General features: G+C 59.9%; 2 protein-coding genes across 3 annotated transcripts in view; one reads left to right on the forward strand and one right to left on the reverse strand.

The window, feature by feature from the left end:
• The window catches only part of LLGL1 (LLGL scribble cell polarity complex component 1), a 21,438-nt gene extending 16,074 nt beyond the window's left edge, over positions 1–5,364 (forward strand). Inside the window, exons 18-24 of the mRNA XM_040452926.1 lie at positions 1,669–2,115; positions 2,629–2,893; positions 3,080–3,194; positions 3,392–3,504; positions 3,788–3,908; positions 4,063–4,142; positions 4,749–5,364. Coding sequence (XP_040308860.1) covers positions 1,669–2,115; positions 2,629–2,893; positions 3,080–3,194; positions 3,392–3,504; positions 3,788–3,908; positions 4,063–4,141 — 1,140 coding nt within the window. The 3' untranslated portion in view covers position 4,142; positions 4,749–5,364. The remainder of the gene's footprint in view (positions 1–1,668; positions 2,116–2,628; positions 2,894–3,079; positions 3,195–3,391; positions 3,505–3,787; positions 3,909–4,062; positions 4,143–4,748) is intronic.
• A 23-nt stretch (positions 5,365–5,387) lies between these two features.
• Positions 5,388–20,375, reverse strand: FLII (FLII actin remodeling protein). Of its 2 annotated transcripts, none has more exons than XM_040453033.1 (30): positions 20,245–20,375; positions 18,446–18,556; positions 18,067–18,138; positions 16,784–16,864; positions 16,404–16,489; positions 16,119–16,280; positions 15,722–15,825; positions 13,759–13,934; positions 13,507–13,664; positions 12,335–12,419; positions 11,776–11,923; positions 11,469–11,602; positions 11,058–11,270; positions 10,592–10,771; positions 9,866–9,948; positions 9,658–9,732; positions 9,334–9,417; positions 9,046–9,217; positions 8,400–8,504; positions 8,118–8,309; positions 7,742–7,930; positions 7,514–7,653; positions 7,170–7,416; positions 6,870–7,024; positions 6,694–6,754; positions 6,480–6,608; positions 6,290–6,396; positions 6,091–6,196; positions 5,904–5,969; positions 5,388–5,820 (listed from the first exon to the last, which is right to left on the reverse strand). In XM_040453033.1, the coding sequence occupies exons 1-30, from the start codon at positions 20,305–20,307 to the stop codon at positions 5,686–5,688; spliced, it is 3,819 nt and encodes a 1,272-aa protein (XP_040308967.1). In that variant the 5' UTR covers positions 20,308–20,375; the 3' UTR covers positions 5,388–5,685. The 2 variants fall into 2 exon arrangements, with proteins under 2 accessions (XP_040308967.1, XP_040308966.1); XM_040453032.1 differs by having other exon boundaries at positions 11,469–11,605.
• Between the last annotated feature and the right edge of the window lie 50 nt (positions 20,376–20,425).

A 20,425-nucleotide genomic window follows, 5' to 3' on the forward strand; every position in this document is an offset into this window, starting at 1 on the left:
GCCCCGGCCACCCCAAGTGGTCCCCCCTGGAACTTCCAACTGTGAGGGGTTGGTGAGTGAGCCGGGCCTCTGAGACCTGAAGAGGGAGAAGGGAGCCCAAGATCTGGGGGAGGAGAGTGTGGGGGTCAGCCAGTGCCAGTGGCTGAGGTGGGTATGTGTTGGGGAGGTGACCCGGGCGTGGTGGCTGCAGAGGATGGGGAGGCTGGGGAGACGCTGGGTGCTGGCCACCTCACTCTGCAGTGGCGAGTGCCCTGAGTGGTGGGAGCCCCGGGACGGTCCTCTGCAGACCGATGTGGTCTGGTTTATTGACTGATTCACTGATGGATTTTTACCTCGTATCATGGAGAATTTTAACCATACACAACAACAGGAGTGCAGTCGCCCCACAAAGACAGCCAGGCATCTGCTGCTGCACCGTCCCCGCCCCACACGGTGGCTTTTAATAAATTTGTATTTATTTTTGAGAGAGAGAGAGAGAGAGAGAACAAGTGGGGGAGGGGCAGAGAAAAAGAGGGACAGAGGATCTGAAGTTGGCTCTGCACAGACAGCAGAAAGCCCAAGCAGAAAGCCCACTGTGGGGCTTGAACCCATGAAGCATGAGATCATGACCTGAGCTGAAGGCAGCTGCTTAACTGACGAAGCCACTCAGCCCCCGGCCCCCCCCCCCCCCCCACACACAGTGGCTTTTATCTTGCTGGAGCATTTTCAATGAATATCTGTACATCAGGACTTGAGTGTGTGTCTAACAGACATAACCGGCAGCCATGGTGCCTGCATCGCACCCCACGGAACTGGTGCTGATCCAGTCTCTTGTCACACTCGGGCTGTGGTGGCTTTCTCCTTTCATCTCCAAAATCCCTTTTTATGGTTGATGTTGGGTCAGCATCTAGTCATTCTGCACTTGGTGTTTCACTGATGTGACTTTCAGGCTCTTGAATCCGAGCAAGGCCCCCCCCCCCCCCCCCCCCCGCCTTCCAATGTCATGTATTTGTTGAGGATCTTTTATCCAGTGGATTTTCTCAGAATCTGGATATGGTAGCCCCAGGCTCTTTACCTTGTTCCGCTGTCACCATGAGAAGGCTTATGGCGTTCAGGTTCCCAGCTGGCTGGGTGTCCTAGGTCTGGGCAACATTTTGAGTTGCTTATTTTCCCTGGGGTTTGGCTCCCCCTGGTGGTTGTTGCTGAGGCCACCGATTCATCAAGGGCACACAGCAGTGGCTGCTGGCTCCTGCTGGCTCCTGCTGGCTCCTGGACATTGAGCTGTGATTCTCCACCAAGGACCTTCCCCAGAGGTTCAGCCCACACAGGGAAAGCTGGCTAGACAACGTCCCGCAGGCCTCATTTCTTTCCAGCCCGGCCCCGAGGACTCCGCGTCTGGCTGTTGGGCCGAAAGCACACGGCGGGGGGTGGGCTGTGGCCAGCTGGAACGCATCTGCAGGGTGCGGGCTGGTTCCAAGTCTGTCAGTAAGACTAGTGATGGCATATGGTGAGGGGGTGTCAGGGCTGCATGGGGCGGGGGGGGGGGGACTCTGTTCCTGAAATGGGGGCTGAGGGTACAGTGGGATGGGGTTGGAGAGATCAGGGTCTAGTTTGGGTGCCTGTTGACATCCTCGAGATGTCCTGGAGGCCATTCCCACTTCTGCAGGAGGCCCCAAATTTCGTCAGTAATATAGAGAAGGTGCCTCGGGCCTGAGGCCCTCTGACGTCCCTGGGGAGGCGTGGGACACGACAGAACTGATTCCGGGGTATCCGGAGAGGAGGGGAGGAACCTGTATCATGCGGCCAACACCCCGCCTCACCAGCCCCCGTCGTCCCGCAGCGGCCCATCATGGACCCACCATGTGGGCAGGCACCAACTCGGGGTCCGTGTTTGCCTACGCGCTGGAGGTGCCGGCGGCCACGGCAGGTGGTGAGAAGCGACCCGAGCGGGCGGTGGAGGCCGTGCTGGGCAAGGAGGTGCAGCTGATGCACCGTGCACCCGTGGTGGCGATTGCCGTGTTGGATGGGCGCGGCCGCCCGCTGCCCGAGCCCTATGAGGCCTCTCGGGATCTGGCACAGGCACCTGACATGCAGGGCGGCCACGCTGTGCTCATCGCGTCTGAGGAGCAGTTCAAGGTAAACCACCGTGGCGACCCTCCTGGCTCCCACCTGACACCGTTAGACCTTCCAGGAACTCTGTCCTCACTGTGCTCCCCATCTGCTGAGACCCCTTGTCTGCCTGAGACACATGCCCCTGGACTAGCAGAGATGGCCCCTGGAGAACCCAGATGCTCCCTCAGCCAGCCACATCCCCCCAGGACCCTCCTGCCTCACCGAGTCCCTGCCAGGACCCTCTGAAGACTCCTCAGGGCTCTGTCTGGCAGGAGCTCGTGACCTGAGTGGATACCAGCCACCTTACCCTTACAACCCAGTGTGACTGGTTTGGCCACAGATGGGGGTACCCTGGGAGGTTTCCTAGGTGAAGTCTGAGGAGAGGGTGCCCAGGCGGGAGGCCGCCAGGCGGCCGGGGCTGCAGGCCCAACTGGCAGGCCGGGTTCGGGGCGGGGGCTGGTGCCTGCATCTGGGAGGGTGGGCCCTGCGGGTGTGGACAGGGCCAGCCCCTTTCACCGGCCGCCCGCCTGCCGCCAGGTGTTCACACTACCCAAGGTGAGCGCCAAGACCAAGTTCAAGCTCACGGCCCACGAGGGCTGTCGGGTGCGCAAGGTGGCCCTTGCCACGTTTGCCAGCGTGGCCTGTGAGGACTACGCTGAAACCTGCCTGGCCTGCCTCACCAACTTGGGCGACGTGCACGTCTTCTCGGTGCCTGGCCTGCGGCCCCAGGTACACTACTCCTGTATCCGGAAGGAGGACATCAGCGGCATCGCCTCCTGTGTCTTCACGCGCCACGGCCAGGGTGAGGGGAAGGCTTCTTGGGGCAGAAGCGGCCTGAGCGGGGCTGGAAGAGTTGCTGGGGAGCATCAGCAGAGGGGCCCCAGGGCGGGCTCGGGACTGGCCGGCACAGGCCAGGGGGAGGCCACTGAGGGATTGTGGTTGCAGTCACACCCCCTAACTGCACCCCACTATTCACCCGCCCACCCAGGTTTTTACCTGATTTCTCCATCGGAGTTTGAACGCTTCTCTCTGAGTGCTCGGAACATCACAGAGCCGCTCTGCTCTCTGGACATTAGCTGGCCCCGAGATACCACCCGCACCAGGTGCGTGGAAGGGGCAGCCCAGGGGGCCTTCACTAAGGCTGGTCTCATCCTCATGCTCGGATCCTGCGTGGAACAAGGGTGGCCCTCCCTCGTGTCACCCCGCTCTGGTCCTGGGCCCCAGGAGAGGGAGGGTAGGGTCTGGCACTTGAGACTTGAGGCGCCTGCTTGTGGCACCCATCGTGGCCTCATCTCTACAGCCACAGGCTCCGAGAGTCGCCCAAGCTGAGCCAGGCTAATGGGACCCCAGGCGTGGTCCTGGCCCCAGGGAGCCGCGATGGAAGCCCTGGTCCTGCCCGCAGCAAGGGAGCTGGTAAGGATGCTGGATGTGAAGTGAAAGTGGCAGGATATCCACGCAGCTGAGGCAGGATGGGGGGCAAGCCTCCGTAGGTGGCAGCAACCTGACAGAGGCTGGAAGGCTGGGTGGGGGGGGCCAGGCCAGGCAGGAATGGGGGAGGGGTGTGGCGGTCTGCCTTCAGTCCCAAGTCTCACTGTGGGCTGGGTTTGGGTCCGAGTCAGGTCCCCAGGGGATGGAAGGTAGAATGCAGAGGGTGCCCAGATGGCCAGGTGGGGTCCCAATTATTTCATTCCTGCAGACACCCCAGAGCCACCCGAGGCCACGCTTTCGCCCATGTCCATTGACTCGGCCACCAGTGCTGACACCACGCTGGACACGACAGGGGACGTCACGGTGGAGGACGTGAAGGATTTCCTGGGGTGAGACGGGTGGGCGGGTCCACAGAGGGGCTGCCCTGGGTCCTCCCCAGCCTCCCTCTGTTACCCTCTGCCTGCCTTCTGTCCCAGTTAGGCACAGAGGCCCGAGGAAGGGCCAGGTCCCAGGACCCTCTGATCTCCGCTCCCCTCCCCGCAGCTCTTCAGAGGAATCTGAGAAGAATCTGAGGAACTTGGCCGAAGACGAGGCTCGAGCCTGTGCCATCCTGATCAAATGAGGTGCTGCAGGTTTAGGGGCCCTGGGTCTGCCTGGTCCTTACTGTCTGACAGCCCTGATTTTCACGGTTCGGTACTAGAAAGGCTAGGCCGGCCTGTCAGCTCCTGGATGGCATGGGTAGTGTTTGGAACCAGGCCAGAGCAAACCACTTAGAGGTGGTGGCAGCTCGGGGCTCAGGGGCCGGTGTGGCCAGCCCATTTTGCAGAGATGATCACTCAGGCTCTTGTGGTGGGGTCCTGCCAGGTGAGCCTGGTGAGTGGGGCCTGGATCTGGAGCCCAGATCTGGGGCCCAGAGGTCTGCCCAACCTATTCGCTGCCCGGTGCCCCTACCCACGCAGCCTGGCCCTACGCCGGGCAGAGACCCCCACCCCCAAGCTCCCTCTTCATCTGCTGCCGGGGTTACTGCTGCCTCCTCCCTGGCCACGCCCTGGGCCTCAGTGGGCCCAGCGTGGTCAGTGGTCAGAGTCAGCAAGCCCACCTCTGGCTGTCCCTGCAAGACCCTTGCTCCTAATATGGGTGGGGTGGCCCTTTTGCCTGCCCTAGAGGGGGCACGGTGGCACTTTTCGGCTCCCTGGCTTTCTCTGACCCCTCTTCTCTTCCTTTACCAGGAAGGCCAGAACTGCTTGGCTACCCACTGCCCTTCTGGGAGCTGGGATCCAGGACCCCTGGCCCCTCCGCATAGACCCACACCTGCTAACCTACAGCCTCCAGAGGGACCTGCCCACCTCTGCCCCAGTGCGGTATGGGGGGGTGTGGGCCCGGGACTCAGCCCAGAGCCTCTGGGGTAGATTCACCTTGGCCGCTCCAGTAGGCATTTGGCCATCTGGAAGCCAGGCGCTACAGGGCGAGGACTGCTGGGCCTGGCAAGCCCCATGCCACCTCCCACTCAGCACACCGTCCTTCCCTACTGCCTTTGCAAAGAATATTTTTCTAACGCCTGTGCCGGGCTGGACAGGCATTTCTAAAACTATTTTGGTACTTGCTCCTGGGCCAGCACCCATCCCCCGCCCCCCCAAGTCTGTGATGTGCGCATATATACGACTGGGAGTTCTGCCGGGCACCCAGGACTGGGGGCCCAGTCAGGGTGTGTGTGTGCGTGTGCGAGCGTGTGTGTGCGTGTGTACGAGGGTGGGGGGCGGGGAGGTCGGTCAGGATGGATTTCCCTGTAGATTGTACCTTGGGGTTTTTTTCCTGTCATTTTGTTAAAATTAGCGCTGTTTTAATATTAAAAATACTGATTTTTAATATTGAAAATAAAAGCATTTAATATCTCTTAAAAGGCAGCCACATCTGCTTTATCCCTGGTGGGGAGGAGGCGTCACACAGGAGCTCAGGAGGGAGGGACTCCAGGTGCCCAGACGCCTGAGGGCACCGGTCAGGGTCTCCCCGTCGGTGCTGCTGGGACTGTGGCGCTGGGGACTGTGGCGCTGGGGGTGGTGGCTGGAGCGGGGGCTGCCTCTGCTGGCAGGCAGTGGACGGACAGAGGCCCTTCCTCGCCCTGGCGTGGGGTCGCAGCGGGGGCACTGCAGGCAGGTGATGGCCACCCTAGGCCAGGGCCTCGCGGAAGGTGCTCCAGGCGTGGAAGCAGCGAGTGAAGGCGTGCTGCTCGTTGCCCTTACGGACCAGGCGCAGGCGGCGGGTCTTCTCGTGCTCCTTGGATCGCATGTGCTGGATGTACACCTGACCGACAGGAGAAGGCGTGAGTCTTGGGCGGTGCACCGGGACCGCCAGGCCCGGCCCGGCCCTCCCCACCACCGACTCACCTGGCAGGCCTTCAGACTCAGCTTGATCTCCACCTGGCTCGTCTGGGTCCCCACCCACATGTAGACCTGTGGGGACAGCAGGACAGGTGGTCTCACGGGGCCTGAGAGTACCCCCATTCCAGCCCCGGGTTCCCATCGACCAGCGGGTAGGCCCCTTGAATGGGCGGGGGGGGGGCAGGGGGCTCACTTCTTGGCCATTGTCTAGCAGCATGATATCATCATCCGCCAGGTCATCTTGGCAGAAATCAGAGCACTTCTCGGTCACGGCGAAGTAGCCCTTCTCATTGGAGCACCTGGAAGTCAAGGGTCAGGGAGAGGCTGAGGGTCGCAGGAGCCTGCCAGGACTGAGGAGGGAGCGCGGGGAGAGGTATGGGCTCTGGCCTCACCGGAAGAGCCGAGTGTGCTTCATGTATTCGGCATCACCGTCATAAGGCTTCTGTGCCCCGATGCCCACCCAAAAAAAGTTCTCGGGCTCCTCACCTTCGTTGATGACCTGTGGGGAAAGCGTCTGTCTGGCCCAGGTCCCCTGTCGGCCCTCACACGACTGCCTGCCCACCTGCCACCCGCCCTGGTCACCTGCTTGCTATAGGAGGCATCAAACATGGTGTTCAGGATATCTTCCGCAAGCTTGGCCTCGTCCGGGTCCGCAGCCCGGCCCACCCACGCGTACACGATGCCCTGGTTGTCCTCACTCTCAAAGGGAACCTGGGGAGCGTGCAGGGGGTTCAAGTCAGGTCCCGCCTACAACCCACCACCCTGAGCCACAGTGCTGGCCGCACCCACGGCCTACCTTGAGGATAAAGCAGAACTCGGAGTTGAGGAGGCTGGAGTCTGTGTTGATCTGGATGCACCTGGGGAGTGGGAGGGGTCAGCAGGGAGGTGCTGCTGGCCACTGACCCCCGTCTGCCCACCATATGCTCCCAGTCCCACCCCCTGCGCCCCCCTCCCCCTGCCCAGGCCAGGCACCGGGTGCAGAGCGCGCTGCCATTCGTGCGAATCTGGTAGAGGCTGGGCTGCAGGGCACCGTGAGCCGCCTTCCTCTTGCCACGGTGGATGATGAACTTTCTCTTGAAATGGGACAGGAACTTGGGGTTCTCCTGCTGCTGTGTCATGCGGACCACCTGGGGGTGTGGAGATGTTAAGGACAGCTCCTTGGACCCCCCACCCTGCCCCTCAGGCCAAGCCTCCCCTGGGTCTGAGTCCCTCTCAGGAGGTGGGGGGGGGGGGGGGGTGTGGCTGGAGCTGGGGTGGGCGTGACAGACCTACCTCTAGCTTGCCGGGGAAGAGGCTCTCGAACTTCTTCTGCAGGCTGAAGGTGAAGGTGAGCCAGCCCATGTTGGAGGCTTCCCGGCCCTGCCAGAAGTACACGATGCACTGGAAGTCCTCCTCCGGCTGCTTCTCCTCTGCCTCAGCCGCTGCTTCCTCGCCTTCTTTGCCCTCCGCCCCTGCTTTCTCCTCCTCCTTCTCTTCCTTCTTCTCCTCCTCCTCCTCGTACTCCACGGGGACCCAGTACCTGGGGGGTGGGAGGGGGTCAGAGAGCGGTGAGCGGGGGCTCGAGGCCCCTAGCCCCAGGGGAGGGGCCGGGCGACGGAGGCGCGCCGCGTTGGCACCTGCAGAGGAAGACGTAGCAGTCCTGCGTGTAGAAGTGGCCAAACTCCTCCTCCGGCAGCCTCGCGAACTTCTTGCCCTCGAGCACAAAACCCTCCATGCCGTCCAGGTCCTCGTTCCACTCCTCCATCAGCTGCTCGGCCTGCAGGCCACTGCCGCCAGTCACCACCGGGCAGGGCAGGTCCTGGGCCAAGTCCTCCCCCGCCCCGCCCCCGGGGCCCCGCCCCCACCTCCGCCAGTGCCATGGGCGGCTGCCTGGGTAGGAAGAGCGCGGTGAGGTCAGCCTTCATCTGCTCTTTCTTCTCCGCGTCGCGCTTCACTTTCCCGGTGAGTCCCGGGCCCTGCAGCACGGCCTCTGCGTTGCGCGTGTAGTCCACTGTCAACACGTCGTCCCAGTTCTTGAACTTGGCCTTGAACACCTGCCAAAGGGATGACAACACCAGCTGGAGTGGGGGTCTGATGCGGTTAAGGCAGAGGTCGGGTGGCTCGGGGGCGGGGTCCGGAAAAGCGGGGTGTGGTCTAGAAATGAAGGCGGGGCCTGGTGGCCGGAGGGGCGGGGCCCGGCAGGATAGACGGTAAGAGGCCGCCCGAGAAGCACACACGCACCTGCGCCTCCGTGCCCTCCAGGCTGCGGCTGACGGTGGCGTGCCGCGGCCTGTGCAACATCCCGCACAGCTCCTGGCCCAGCTTGAGGGCGGCGGCGCGCACCAGGCGCGGGGACTTGCGGCCCAGCCAGATGAACACGTCGGACCAACAGTCCAGGATGTACACGCAACGCGTGTCCAGCAGGCTCTGCAGCTGCGGGGCAAAGGCTGGAGGTCAATGCTGATGCCCCACCACCACGGAGGGGTCCTGGCTCCCTCGCCCTCCTCCCTCTGTGTGTCTTACCAGCCGCATCCTCGGCATCAGTTCCACCTTGGGACGTGTCTTATGTTCCACAGAGAGCTTGTAGTTGATCTGTGGCAGCTCCAGATAGCCCAGGCCCAAGCCCACCTGGCAGGATGAAGAGGTGGGCGTAACAGGGAAGGGTCTGGGGGAAGGAGCCCAACCCACCAGCAGCCCCCTGCTTTGGAGTCTGGCCTCTGCCCTGTTGTGGGTGCTCAGGACCATCGCCTGCTCCTCTTTGGACATTAGTTTCCTCCCTCCACCAGTGTTTTAAGGGCATTCTATCAGTGGAAGGGCTTTTAAATGGTGCTTTCCTTGCCAACCCTCTCCAGGTCCTTACTGTCTTTTCTAATCTTCTAACTCGTCCTTTTCTTGCTTGCAAAACCCCCATGGGCTTCCCGTCACCTGCAGAATTAAGGCCAGGTTCTCAGCCCTGGAAGCCAGGCACTTTGCAGCCTCTCTCTCTAGCCCCACCTTCCTGGAAACACACACCCTAACACTGTCTCTCACGGCCTCACTCAGAGCCTCTAGACCTTTGGCTATTTCCTGTCCAGAAGGTGGCACCCTCTCCCCACCCAAGTCCACAGCCACCACAGTGGTGCGAGGCTCAGGAAGTCAGGCCAGCCCTGCACCCAGCACCACAGCTCACCTTATACAGCTTGGGCTGAGGTGGCCAGAAGTCATCAGGCACATGCTTCTTGATCTCAGAGGGCTCCCCGCCCAGCGCCTCCCAGAACTCTGGGGACTCCTGACCTTGTACCAGCAGTGTGATCTCTGCCTTCCCTTTTCGCTCGTTCTTGTTAATTTTCTCTGCAAAGAGCCTGGAGGGGGAGTGGCGTGCAAAGCCCTTGGTGAGTCCTGTGCCCCTTCTTAGAGGTGGCAGTCGGTCTTTGCAGAAGACACCCCGCCATGTCCCAGCAGGGCATACTCCTTGTACCTGGCCTTGGTGGTGCTACTCAGTGTGGCCTGGGCCCCCCGCCACACGTAAATGTCCAGCCCTCGATCCAGCAGGAAAACAAACCTGGATGAGAGGGGCAGAAGGGGCGGTGCTAGACGTGGGCAGCAACTGCCCTCATGCCCTAGACCCGGCCCCAATCCCTCCTTATGGGGTTTATCCCCCTTGTGGGTACCACGAAACTCGGTAAGACAGGGGTCAAAAGGATTGCTGGAAGGCCTCTTCTTCTAAAACCCAAATCTGCCCCCCACTAGTGGGGAGGAGGTCTGGGCTCAAGCACTCCCACCTCAGGTCATGGGGGCCTACCTTGGGTCCAGGGAGGCCCCCTTGAGAGGTACAGGTTCCAACTTGATGTTCTTTTTCCCATACACACGGTACATCCTGGCAGCAGAGCGAGAGTGACCAGGGGGTGGGAGGTAGGGACACGAAGGGGCCGATTTAGCCCTAACACCCTCTCCCCCAACCCTTCCCAGCTGAGTCCAGGTTAGTGCCACCTACCCACACACCCCCTCACCTGGTGACGTAGTGTGTGTCCTCCACAGTGTAGAAGCCACTGGCTGTTCCTCCCTCAATGTAGGAGATGTCATTGTCAAACACCTGTGTGTGTGAGGGTGTGGTCCCTTGTCACTGAGCTACCCCCCCCCCAGCCCCCCTTCAAATACCTCCTGTCAGGGGGGCAGAGTTGCCTGTCCCTGCATCAAGCGCCACAGATCCGTGATGAAGTTCAACAAAACAACAACAAAGAAGAACAAGATCTGTGTCTATAAACGTAAACTCGTTATTTCAACGTTACCAGCTACAGAACTATGTGTTCATGGTGCGTTCACTCTTGTTAAGGTTTAGCCGCACACAGCATGTCTAGATATGCGCGTGTCAGGGCACAGGACCAAGCAGGTTCATGGAAGAGAGCGGAGTAAAGCGTCGTGTGTATGGGCATCTCCACGTAGCCAGCTGGCCGAAAGGACAGCACAGCTTGCTAACCCTGCTCTCTGACTCAGGGTCCTGAGCGTGGCCCCGCCTCCTTGGCGCTATTGGTCCCAGCTCCCCAGCTCTCTCTTGGCCACCGGCCCAGGCTCCCCACCACTGGCCTCACCCAGTTCCCTGACTGCCTTAGGTCCCCACCCCTAACACCTCTGGGTCGGCAGTGTGAGCCAGAGGTCTTGGCCCGCCCCCAGCCTTTGGCCCCGCCCACTTCCCGGCCCCACCCCACCCAAGGCCCCGCCCTCTGGCTGGCTGGCACCTGCAGGAACTCCTCGCTCTCATCGCCCATCTCCTCCCGCACGGTGCGACACTCTGCACCAAGATAGTTACGCAGGTTCACCGCATGGATGGCAGAGCAGGCCTTCTTGTCCAGCGTGGACTCCCCGCCTATCCAGTAGTAGATCTCCCAGTTCAGTGAGCCACTGTCATCCAGAAAAGTCTGGTGGGGGGTGGCAGGCAGCATAGGCCGTGTCAGCCCTGGCCAAGGCGTCCTGGCTTCCCAGCTCACCCCCCAAAGGCCACTCTAACGGCCACAGACTCCCCAGTCTCACGGTGGGCTAGGCTGTCACACCTCTGCCTAGGACATCCCCACCCCACCTCCTCTGCAAAGCCCTCCCCCTCCCACCTTGCCTCAAGGAACAAAACTGTGGAGCTGGGGGCCCTGAGCCATCTAAGATAAGGTTACTGGGGGGTCCTAGCCCCCCAACAACACGCCCAACTCTCACCTTGAGTACAATGTAGCAGTCAGCCTCATAGAACTTGCCATGGAAGGCTTCCTCCACCAGCACAGGCACGAAGTTCTCGATCTGCCAGATGGTCAGGCCAGGCAGCTGGCCCACGTCCTCCGTGAAGAACTCAGAGTAGTCAAGGCGCGGCTTCTCCAGGCTCTGGTCCCAGCGCCGTGCCTTGCCCCCAGGGGCTCGCGCATCAGTAGTTTCCTGGGGTCACGGTCACAAGGCATGGCTTGCCTCGTCACAGTCACTCAGGCAGATCTCTATTTGCTGCCCACCTCAGGGCCTTTGCATGGGTTGTCCTCTCTACCCAGGACCCACTCTCCCTCTTGGCCTGGGTCACACAGTCTGTCTTAAGAAGAGCCCAGGGACACCTGTCCCCTCCCAGCCCCTGACCTGGCTTACCTCCTGCTTTTTGTTCTTCTCCTGGGCCACATCCGACATGCCCTTTAGCACCTGCTTAGCCTGGTCATCCTGGGCTGAGTCCTTGCGCCTCCGCAGCCGCATCTTGCGAGCCAGGGGGTCCTTGGGCCCACTTACTGCTTAGGGGAGGAGTAAATAGCTGGGCCCTCGGGCACGAGCCAACCAGGGGCCAACCCCATCTCCCAGGATCCAGAAGCTATGTGTGTCCCACCCAATGTACAGATGGATAAGCTGAGGCCGGCAGAAGCATGCCCCCGGCTCCCAGACCAGCCCGACCTCCTCTGCTTACCAGCTGCTGCCGCAGCCACCGTGGCAGGGGAGGCACCTGCCAGCCGCAGCTGGTTCTGCAGCGAGAAGTCGATGTTGTACCACTCGGCAGCACGGTCAGCGGGCTTGGGAGGCATGACCAGGCTGGGGTTCTCCCGCACGTCCAGGACCTGCCTCGCGGGGTGAGCAGAGGTGGTGGGCCTGAGATCCACCGCCCCGTCACGCCCACCCCCGTCTGTCGCTCTCGGCAGCCGCTAGTGCTGAGAGGTCCAGGGCGGGGGCTGGGTTCTTTCTCATCCCAGCTCTGCGGCCGCCCCTCGTGGGCTTTGGCTTTCCCATCTGTGAAACGGGACCTTGCAGGCTGGTCACGGGGCTAAAATGATGCCATCAAGCATGGGACGGACACGGGGATGCGGTTCACCTTCTCCCAACTGTGGCCCTGCCGCCGCTCCAGGGGGCCTCTGCTGGGTGTCCCCACCCCAGTGACACTGCTTTGTGCGCTCTTTCCTGAGGGGGTGTCTGTCTGCACCTCCGCCCTCCCCATCAGGCCCCTCTTGGCACTGGCCCCAGCCTGCCCAGACCTCAATCTCCGTCAAGAAGTGGATGGCCTCTGGGAGGGTCACCAGGCGGTTCTTGTTCAGGACGAGTTTCCTCAGCTTTGTGCACCTGTGAGGACAGAGCCGGAGCCTCAGGGAGGTGACAGATGAGGCTGCGGGGGAGGCAGGGAAACTTCCAGGACCCAGAGACGGGGAGCCGGGTAAGACCAGAAGAACTGAGTAGCCCAGCTAGTTACGAAACCACTGGGTTTAAACAGGCCGAGAGAGGCAGGAAAGGCTAACGCAAGTGGGACTGGAGTCTCCTCAAGCTACGTGACTGGGAAGATCTTCTAGTGGCTTCTACGCAACAGCAGTTTTCAAAGAGGCCCTCTGCAGAGTTAAAGGCTCCTGCACGTGACCAACAGGACACTAAAAATCATTCTCGGGGGACGCATGGGTGGCTCAGTCAGTGAAGCGTCTGGCTCTTGATTTTAGCTCAGGCCATGACCTCACGGTTTGTGAGACGGAGCCCCACATCAGGCTCCACACTGACAGCACGGGACCTGTTTGGGATTCTCTCTCCCTCTCTGCCTTCTCCCCTACTTGTGCTCTCTTCCTCTCTCTTGAAAAATAAACAAATAGGGGCACTTGGGTGGCTCAGTCAGTTAAGCATCTGACTCTCGATTTCGGCTCAGGTCATGATCTCACGGTTTGTGGGTTCAAGCCCCACATCACGCTCCATGCTGGCAGTGAGGAGCCTGCTTGGGATTCTCTCTCTCTCTCTCTCTCTCTCTCTCTCCCTCTCTCTCTGCCCCTCTTGTGCTGTCTCTCAAAATAAATAAACTTAAAAAAAAAATTTCTGACCATTTAAAAAAAAAAAAAAAGAAAAATAAACAAATATACTTAAAAAAAAAAACAACCCAAACCATACTCTGTCCTCAAATTAGCTTGGAAGCTGCTGAGGGGTCCTCTGTTCTCTGCCTGAAGGACTTCTCAGAGTGTTGAGGAGGCCATGCCAGTGGACACAGTGACCTCCAGAAGGAGACAGACATGGCGCTGTGTCCCAAACTCATGCTGGCACAGGACGTGGGTCTTGACCCACAAAGCCAAGTTAACCCATCCATGTTGCATGATGGGCAGAGATTGCAGGGGGGTTCTGACTACGAATCTGGGGTCTTCTATGCCATAAGTCTCTCCGCCCCCACTCGCCCCGGCACCTGCAGAGGCTTTCAGGGATCAGCTCCAGGTTGTTGTTGGCAGCCATGAACTCCTCTAGGTTGGCCAGCTTGCCGATGCCCGAGGGCAGCCCGTCGAAATCCAGCTTGTTGGAGTTCAGGTACAGCTTCTTCAGCTTGGTCAGTTTGCAGATGGCTGACTAGAGGGGAGACACGGGCGGGGGGCGGGAGTCAGGGGCAGGAGCCAGGGCGGCTCGGCAGCCTTCCCTCTCCCCACCCTAGGCCCAGACGTACGGGCAGTGAGGTCAGCTGATTGCGGGACAGGTTCAAGGTCTCCACGTGCACCCACTGGTCAATGCACAGGGACAGCTCCGAGATCTGGTTGCTGCTGAGGTTGAGGCGGCGCAGGCCGGGGAGGGTGTACAGGCACTCGGGCACCCGCGTCAGGTCGTTGCAGGAGAGGTCCACGTCTGGGGTGTGGAGTGGGGTGCATCAGCTGGGGCCCCCGCAGCCCGCTCCAGGGGCAGCCAGCCCTAATGTGAGCCCCACCTCCACTGGCCTCCAGGCTCTGCGGCCTGAAGCCAGTGACTTAATCTCTCTGAGCCTCAGTTTCTCCATTTGGAAAGACTTCCTCATACTGCTGAGTCTAGCCATAAAGCCAGTGCTTGTTACTGGCACAAAAACAGACACTCAGATCAATGGAACGGAACAGAGAACCCAAAAATGGACCCACAAATGTATGGCCAACTAATATCCAATGGATAGTTGACAAAGCAGGAAAGAATATCCAACGGACTAAAGACAGTCTCTTCAGCAAGCGGCGTCAGGAAAACTGGACAGCAACATGCAGGAGGATGAACCTGGACCACTTTCTTAACACCACACACAAAAATAAACTCAAAATGGATGAGAGACCTAAACGTAAGACAGGAAGCCATCGAAATGCTCGAGGAGAAAACAGGCAACAACCTCTTTGACCTTGGCCGCAGCAACTTCTTACTCAACACATCTCCGGAGGCAAGGGAAACAAAAGCAAAACTGAACTATTGGGACCACATCCAGATAAAAAGCTTCTGCACAGAGAAGGAAACAATCAGCAAAACTAAAAGGCAACTGACGGGATGGGAGAAGATATTTGCAAATGGCTTATCAGATAAAGGGTTAGTATCCAAAATCTATAAAGAACTGATCAAACTCAACACCCAAAAAACAAATAGCCCAGCAAAGAATTGGGCAAAAGACATGAATAGACACTTCTCCAAAGAAGACATCCAGATGGCCAACCGACACATGAAAAAATGCTCAACATCACTCATCATCAGGGAAATACAAATCAAAACCACACCGAGATACCACCTCACACCTGTCAGAATGGCAAGCATTAACAACTCAGGCAACAACAGATGTTGGCGAGGATGCGGGGAGAGAGAGGATCTCTTTTGCACTGCTGGTGGGAATGAGAATTGGTGGGGCCACTCTGGAAAACAGTATGGAGGTTTGTCAACAAACCAAAAATAGAACTACCTGTGACCCAGCAATTGCACTACTAGGTATTTATCCAAAGGGTACAAAAATGCTGATTCAAAGGGACACATGCACCCCGATGTTTACAGCAGCGCTATCGACAATAGCCAAAGTATGGAAAGAGCCCAAATGTCCACTGATGGATGAATGGATGAAGAAGACATGGTATATATATAGAATGGAGTATTACTCGGCAATCAAAAAGAATGAAATCCTGCCATTTGCAACGATGTGGATGGAACTAGAGGGTATTTTGCTAAGCGAAATTAGTCGGAGAAAGACAAATATCATACGACTTCACTCATATGAGGACTTTTAAGAAACAAAACAGATGAACATAAGGAAAGGGAAGGAAAAATAATATAAAAACAGGGAGGGGAACAAAACATAAGAGACTCTTACATACAGAGAACAGAGGGTTACTGGAGAGGTTGCGGGAGGGGGATGGGCTAAGTGGGTAAGGGGCACTAAGGAATCTACTCCTGAAATCACTGTTGCACTATAAGCTAGTTAACTTGGATGTAAATTAAAAGAAAAAAAAAAAAGCCAGTGCTCATAATTTGGTGTTACCACTAGCTGTCACGGTAAGGAAAGAACTACTCGTTAACATAACCGCGTCCTTTGCCCTCTGGCGGGTGGGCAGGCAAGCAGGATCTATCCCTTCCTCCATAAGGGAGTAAGGAAGCAAGGGACCCGAAGGAACAGAGCCCGAGATCACCCAGGGACTGCCAACCTGCGAGGTTGCTCAGGCCCTCCAGGCTGGTGGGGAGGTTGCTCTGGGTGCGCTGGGTGTTCCTCAGGTGCAGGGTCTGCAGGGCCGTCAGAGCTGGGAGCTGCCTGCAGGGAGACGTGGGTGGTCAGGCCGGGGGCAGGCCCAAGCGCACGGGGGCGCTGAGCGGGTCTCAGAAGACAAGGTCGAGGGCGGCTGTAGGGTGGGGTAGACAGGACTCAGGACTGAGGTAGGACCGGATACTTAGGAAAGATGGGGCCTGAGGGGCCCAGCCCACACAGGAGGGGCAGGGATGTGGTGGGGGCCCGAAGCAGGAAGGGCCAGGGCTACTGGGGAGTTGAGGGACAAGGCCAGATTCCCCAGGGTTCGGGGGTGGGGCGTGGTCTGAGGAGGCGCCCACCGGAGCTGTGCGTGCAGCAGCGGGTTCCCGTTGAGCACCAGCGTCTGCAGGTGCACCAGGCGGCGCATCTGTGGGGGCAAGCTTTCTAGACGGTTCTCACTGAGGTCCAGGTACAGCAGGTCGGTGAGGTTGATGAAGAGCTGGTTGGGGATGGTGTCGATGCTGCGGGTGGGTGGGGGTGGGGCAGGCAGGGGCCGTCAGGGCCAGATGTGCCCCTCCTGGATGGATGCAACCCCGTGTTGCGGTCCCCCCCAGACTCTGCCCCCGACCCCAGCCGACAGGCACCTGTTATGGCTGAGGTTCAGCACCAGCATGTTCTTGGCGTTCTCCAGCTCCCGTGGGCATTCCGTCAGCTGGTTGTAGCTCAAGTCCTGTGTAGAACGGGCGAGGCCAGGTCAGGGGTGTTAGGGCCAGCCTTGGGGGTCAGGTGGGGGACTGAGGAAGGAGTGGCTGAGGAGCTTTCGGGGCCAAAAGCAGACAGAACCCCGAGAGGAAGGGTGCCCAGGTTAGGGATCTGACTCCGTTAATGAGCTCAGGCAAGGCACTCTAAAGCCTCAGTTTCTCCATCTGTAAAACGGTGTAACAGCGGCTGAGGAGACCACTCTAATAGAGGAGAACTGACTGGTGGGCCAACACAGGCGCCAGGTGGGTGAGTAGCCACTGACCAGAACCGAGAGATCATCCAGCTTGAAGATGTCATCGGGGACTCCGGAATTCTTCAGGCTGTTGGCTCGAGCCACGATGGCCTGGGGATACACCAGGAGAGTCCATGATTCCTGGCTTCCACCCCCAGGAAGCAGCAGAGAGACCAGGGAAGGACACCTCCCCAGGAAACCCACCAGAGGCCAGGCTCAAGTGCCGTCCCACCCTGACTTTTGCTCATAGTCCCTCAACCTGGAGAGTCCTTCCTAGCCCCCCTTGATGAGCTCCTATGCACGCCTCAAAGCCCAGCTCAAATGTGCCCTGGAACCCAGTACAGCGTGCTCAGGGAACCCTTTCTGACTGAACAATCCCTCTTCTTCCCGAGTCCAGAGGGCGAGATAAATGTGTAGCTCTGAGGCAGAGGGTCCAGGGCAGAGGAAGGGGGCTGGACCAAAGAGAAATCAGAGTGTGGACCGAGAGCAAGTCTGTTTTCCTCCTCTCGGGGCTGGAACCTCATCTACAGACATGCAGAAAGTCTGAGGGGGAGAGAGAACAGGCCAGAGAACGGTGCCGCGACACCACAACCCGGCTGCGACCAATTCTCCTTCAGCCTTCGTGTCTGTGCAGCACCACACTGCCCCTTCCCAGCGTCACCCACGGAACCCTCCCCAGACATGGAAGGGGCCTCGTCCAAGGTCATGCAGCCAGGAAGTGGCAGGGCCCAGATTAGAACTCAGGCAGCCCAAGTCCAGAGGCTGTGCTCTTAACAGCTCAGGGCTCTGGCCTTGGACAGAAAAAAACCCTCACCGAGGCCCGAAGGGTCTGGATGGGGACCTGCTGTTCTGGGACGTCAGAGGCTCCACGGAGAGCAGAGGGGCGAGAGGACCGCTCTGAACAAACCGCACTCTACCCCAGCTCTCCCCCTGCCTGGCCGAGTGACCTCAGCCTCGGGCAAGTGACCTGGCTCTGTGGCCAAGTGTCTGCATCTGTGAACTTGGCGAAGGTCAGGACGATATGAAAAAAAACCCATAGGGAAGAGTTGGAACAGTGCTTGGCTGCTGTCAACTGTTCTCACTGTATTTGTCTAAAATGGGTGGGAGTTTGGGTGTTTTACATATTACCCCCCCCCCCACGCATTACTTAATGCAGCGGATTACGACGTCCTTTCCCCTTTAGGAACAGGTCCCCGAGTCTGACACATGATGGGCAGAGGTGCTGGTCCAGCCTGGGGTCTGGCCCTGCCCTCACGCCACCGGCTGGACTCTGGCCCCAGCCCCCAAGCTCAATGGCCTCTGGCAGCACTCACCCTCAGTGACGGCAGGCTGGACAGCTCCCCGTGAAGTGTGGTCAGGTTGTTGTGACTCACAGACAAGTGCTCCTGGGCCAGGACGGGGAAGCAGAGGCTCAGCAGTGTGGGTAAGGTGTCTACAGAGTCCCCTACTGCCACCAGAACCTTGTGCCATCCAGGGGGCCCTCAGCCACACACGCTCAGCCCACCTCTTGCAGCCTCCCACCCTCCCTCCCTCCCACGGTGGCCTTTTCTTGCATACCTCCCAGGACAGGGTGCTCACTCCATCTCATGGCTGTCAGCATCTTCCTCTATGTCGACTGCCTTCTGTGCAGGCTTGCCCACCTGGCCCAGCCCAATCCACAGGGACCCTCCCTGACTGCCCAGAGCCCCTTACCAGCTTCTGCAGGGCTGCCAACTCCTCTGGGAGGTAGCAGAGGCCCGTGCGGTTCAGCTTCAGCCATCGCAGACTGGTCATGGCCTTGACATTCTCAGGGAAGTAGCCGCCCTGGGGGTAGGTGTCATGGTGAGACTGATTGGGATGACGGGTGCCCCTGCTCCACCACCCTCTGTGTCCCCCCGTTTGCATGGGAGCCTTGGGAGAGCAACAGAGCCACCTCTCACCAGCTGTGTGACCTTGGACAAGTCACTTTGCCACTCTGTGCCTCAACTTCCTCATCAATGTAACAGGGCTAATAAGAGCTCCTCATGATAAAAGTGTTAGGACCGACTAATTATCAGGATGGCTATTGGTCTAAGATCTCTTGTTGGATTCTGAGCCCTCAAAGGGCCAGGACGGAACTGGCTTGTTCCAGGAGACATCCCAGTGCTCAGTTGTGTGGTTAACTTGGCTCAAATGCTTGTGCCTGCCATTCCAGGCCCTACCTAGGCCACCAGAGATGGGGGGACTCCTAAGGCTCCAACAAGGCCCTGACTGTGCCCCAACCTGCCATCGGCATACAAACCATTGCCAAGGTCCAACCCCCTGTGCAAGGCCTTGTTCATGTCTTCGTTCCCCACATTCGAATGCCTGCCTCAGTACCCCTAGCCTTTATGGCAGGCAGTCTGAGGCATCACGTGCCTTCAGCGCCCTCGGCTGGTGTCCCCATTCCCCTAGAGCCACAGTCTCAGTTGGTGACTCAGACTCTCCCAGTCTGGAGAGGACAATGGAGACCTCAGGTGAGGATGGTAGGGATGGGGACGGAGGAAAGTGGTGTGGCCGCCTGCGCCCTGGGTCAAAGGTGTGTGCACACGTGGGTAAATGCAGGAAGGACCTGCCAGCCTCCTCAGCCCTGGTCTAACCCAACCTTAGTCAAAGCCTGGGCCCCCCCCAATGCTGAAGACCCAGGCTGACACGACACTGACCCCAGCCTCAGCTGCTTGCTCACTGACCCCTCCTGTGCTGGGCCAGCTCTTCCTTCCACTCCTCTGGTTACCAGCACTGCCCACCTCATTCTTGACCCTCTAGAACCCCCTCACCCACCAACTGGCTGGAAGGCTGGGCTCCAGTTCCTTGAGGCCCTAGTCTACCGGTCCAGCAGCTGCTCAGACAGCAGCCACCCCAAGGCCTTGCACATCAGCCTGACAGTCTCCACACCAACCAATCCATGCGTCTACATTACAGTCCCTTCACCGGATGACAAAACCCAGACTCTGAGAGGGGAAGTGACTTGCCCAAGACCACACAGGATGGGGTGGCGGTGGCAGGGACAGGGCAGTGATGAGTGTGCTCCAGACCCGCCCCCGACAGCCAGCCGACAGCCGACAGCCGGTAGCCGGCCATGAGTCAGGGCCTGGCTTGGGCGTATGACCTCAGAGGGGCGGGGAAGGAGGGCCGGGGAGGCGGGAGCGGAGGCTCGCGGCCCCCCAGGCCACTCTCCGGCCCTGGCGGGGCCCAGACGCCCGGTCTGAGACGCGGGGTGGGGGCCCCCAGACCACTCCCCGGCGTGACTCCGCCCCCAAGCGTCCGTCAGGCCCAGGCCGGCCTCGCTCTTCCCGTGCGGGCCCTAAGCTGAGGCGTCGGGGGTCCGTTCCCGGCAAGGTCCCGAGCCCCGGGGGGAGCCCCACCCCGGGCCGTTCTCAGTCCTGGGCGGCGCGGGGCCCGGAGGCGGGCGGGACAGGAAGCAGAGACCGGCGCGGGCCCGGGCGGAAGAGACGGCCTGGAGGGAGGCCCGGCCCCACGCCCGGCCAGCTCACCTTGAAGTCGTTGCCGCTGAGGTCCACGCCGCGCACGAACGGCAGCACCCCGGTGGCCTCCATGGCGCCGCTCTTGCTGCGGGGCCGTACCGGGCGCGGGGGGCAGCGGGGCGAGCCGCGGGCTGGGCCAACGCTGGCTCCGCCCTTTTAACCCGCCCCCGCCCGGGCCCGCGGGCAGGCG

This window comes from Herpailurus yagouaroundi, unplaced genomic scaffold (genome assembly GCF_014898765.1).
Source record: "Herpailurus yagouaroundi ecotype Mexico unplaced genomic scaffold, PumYag 208, whole genome shotgun sequence".
NCBI classification, from domain to species: Eukaryota; Metazoa; Chordata; class Mammalia; order Carnivora; family Felidae; genus Herpailurus; species Herpailurus yagouaroundi.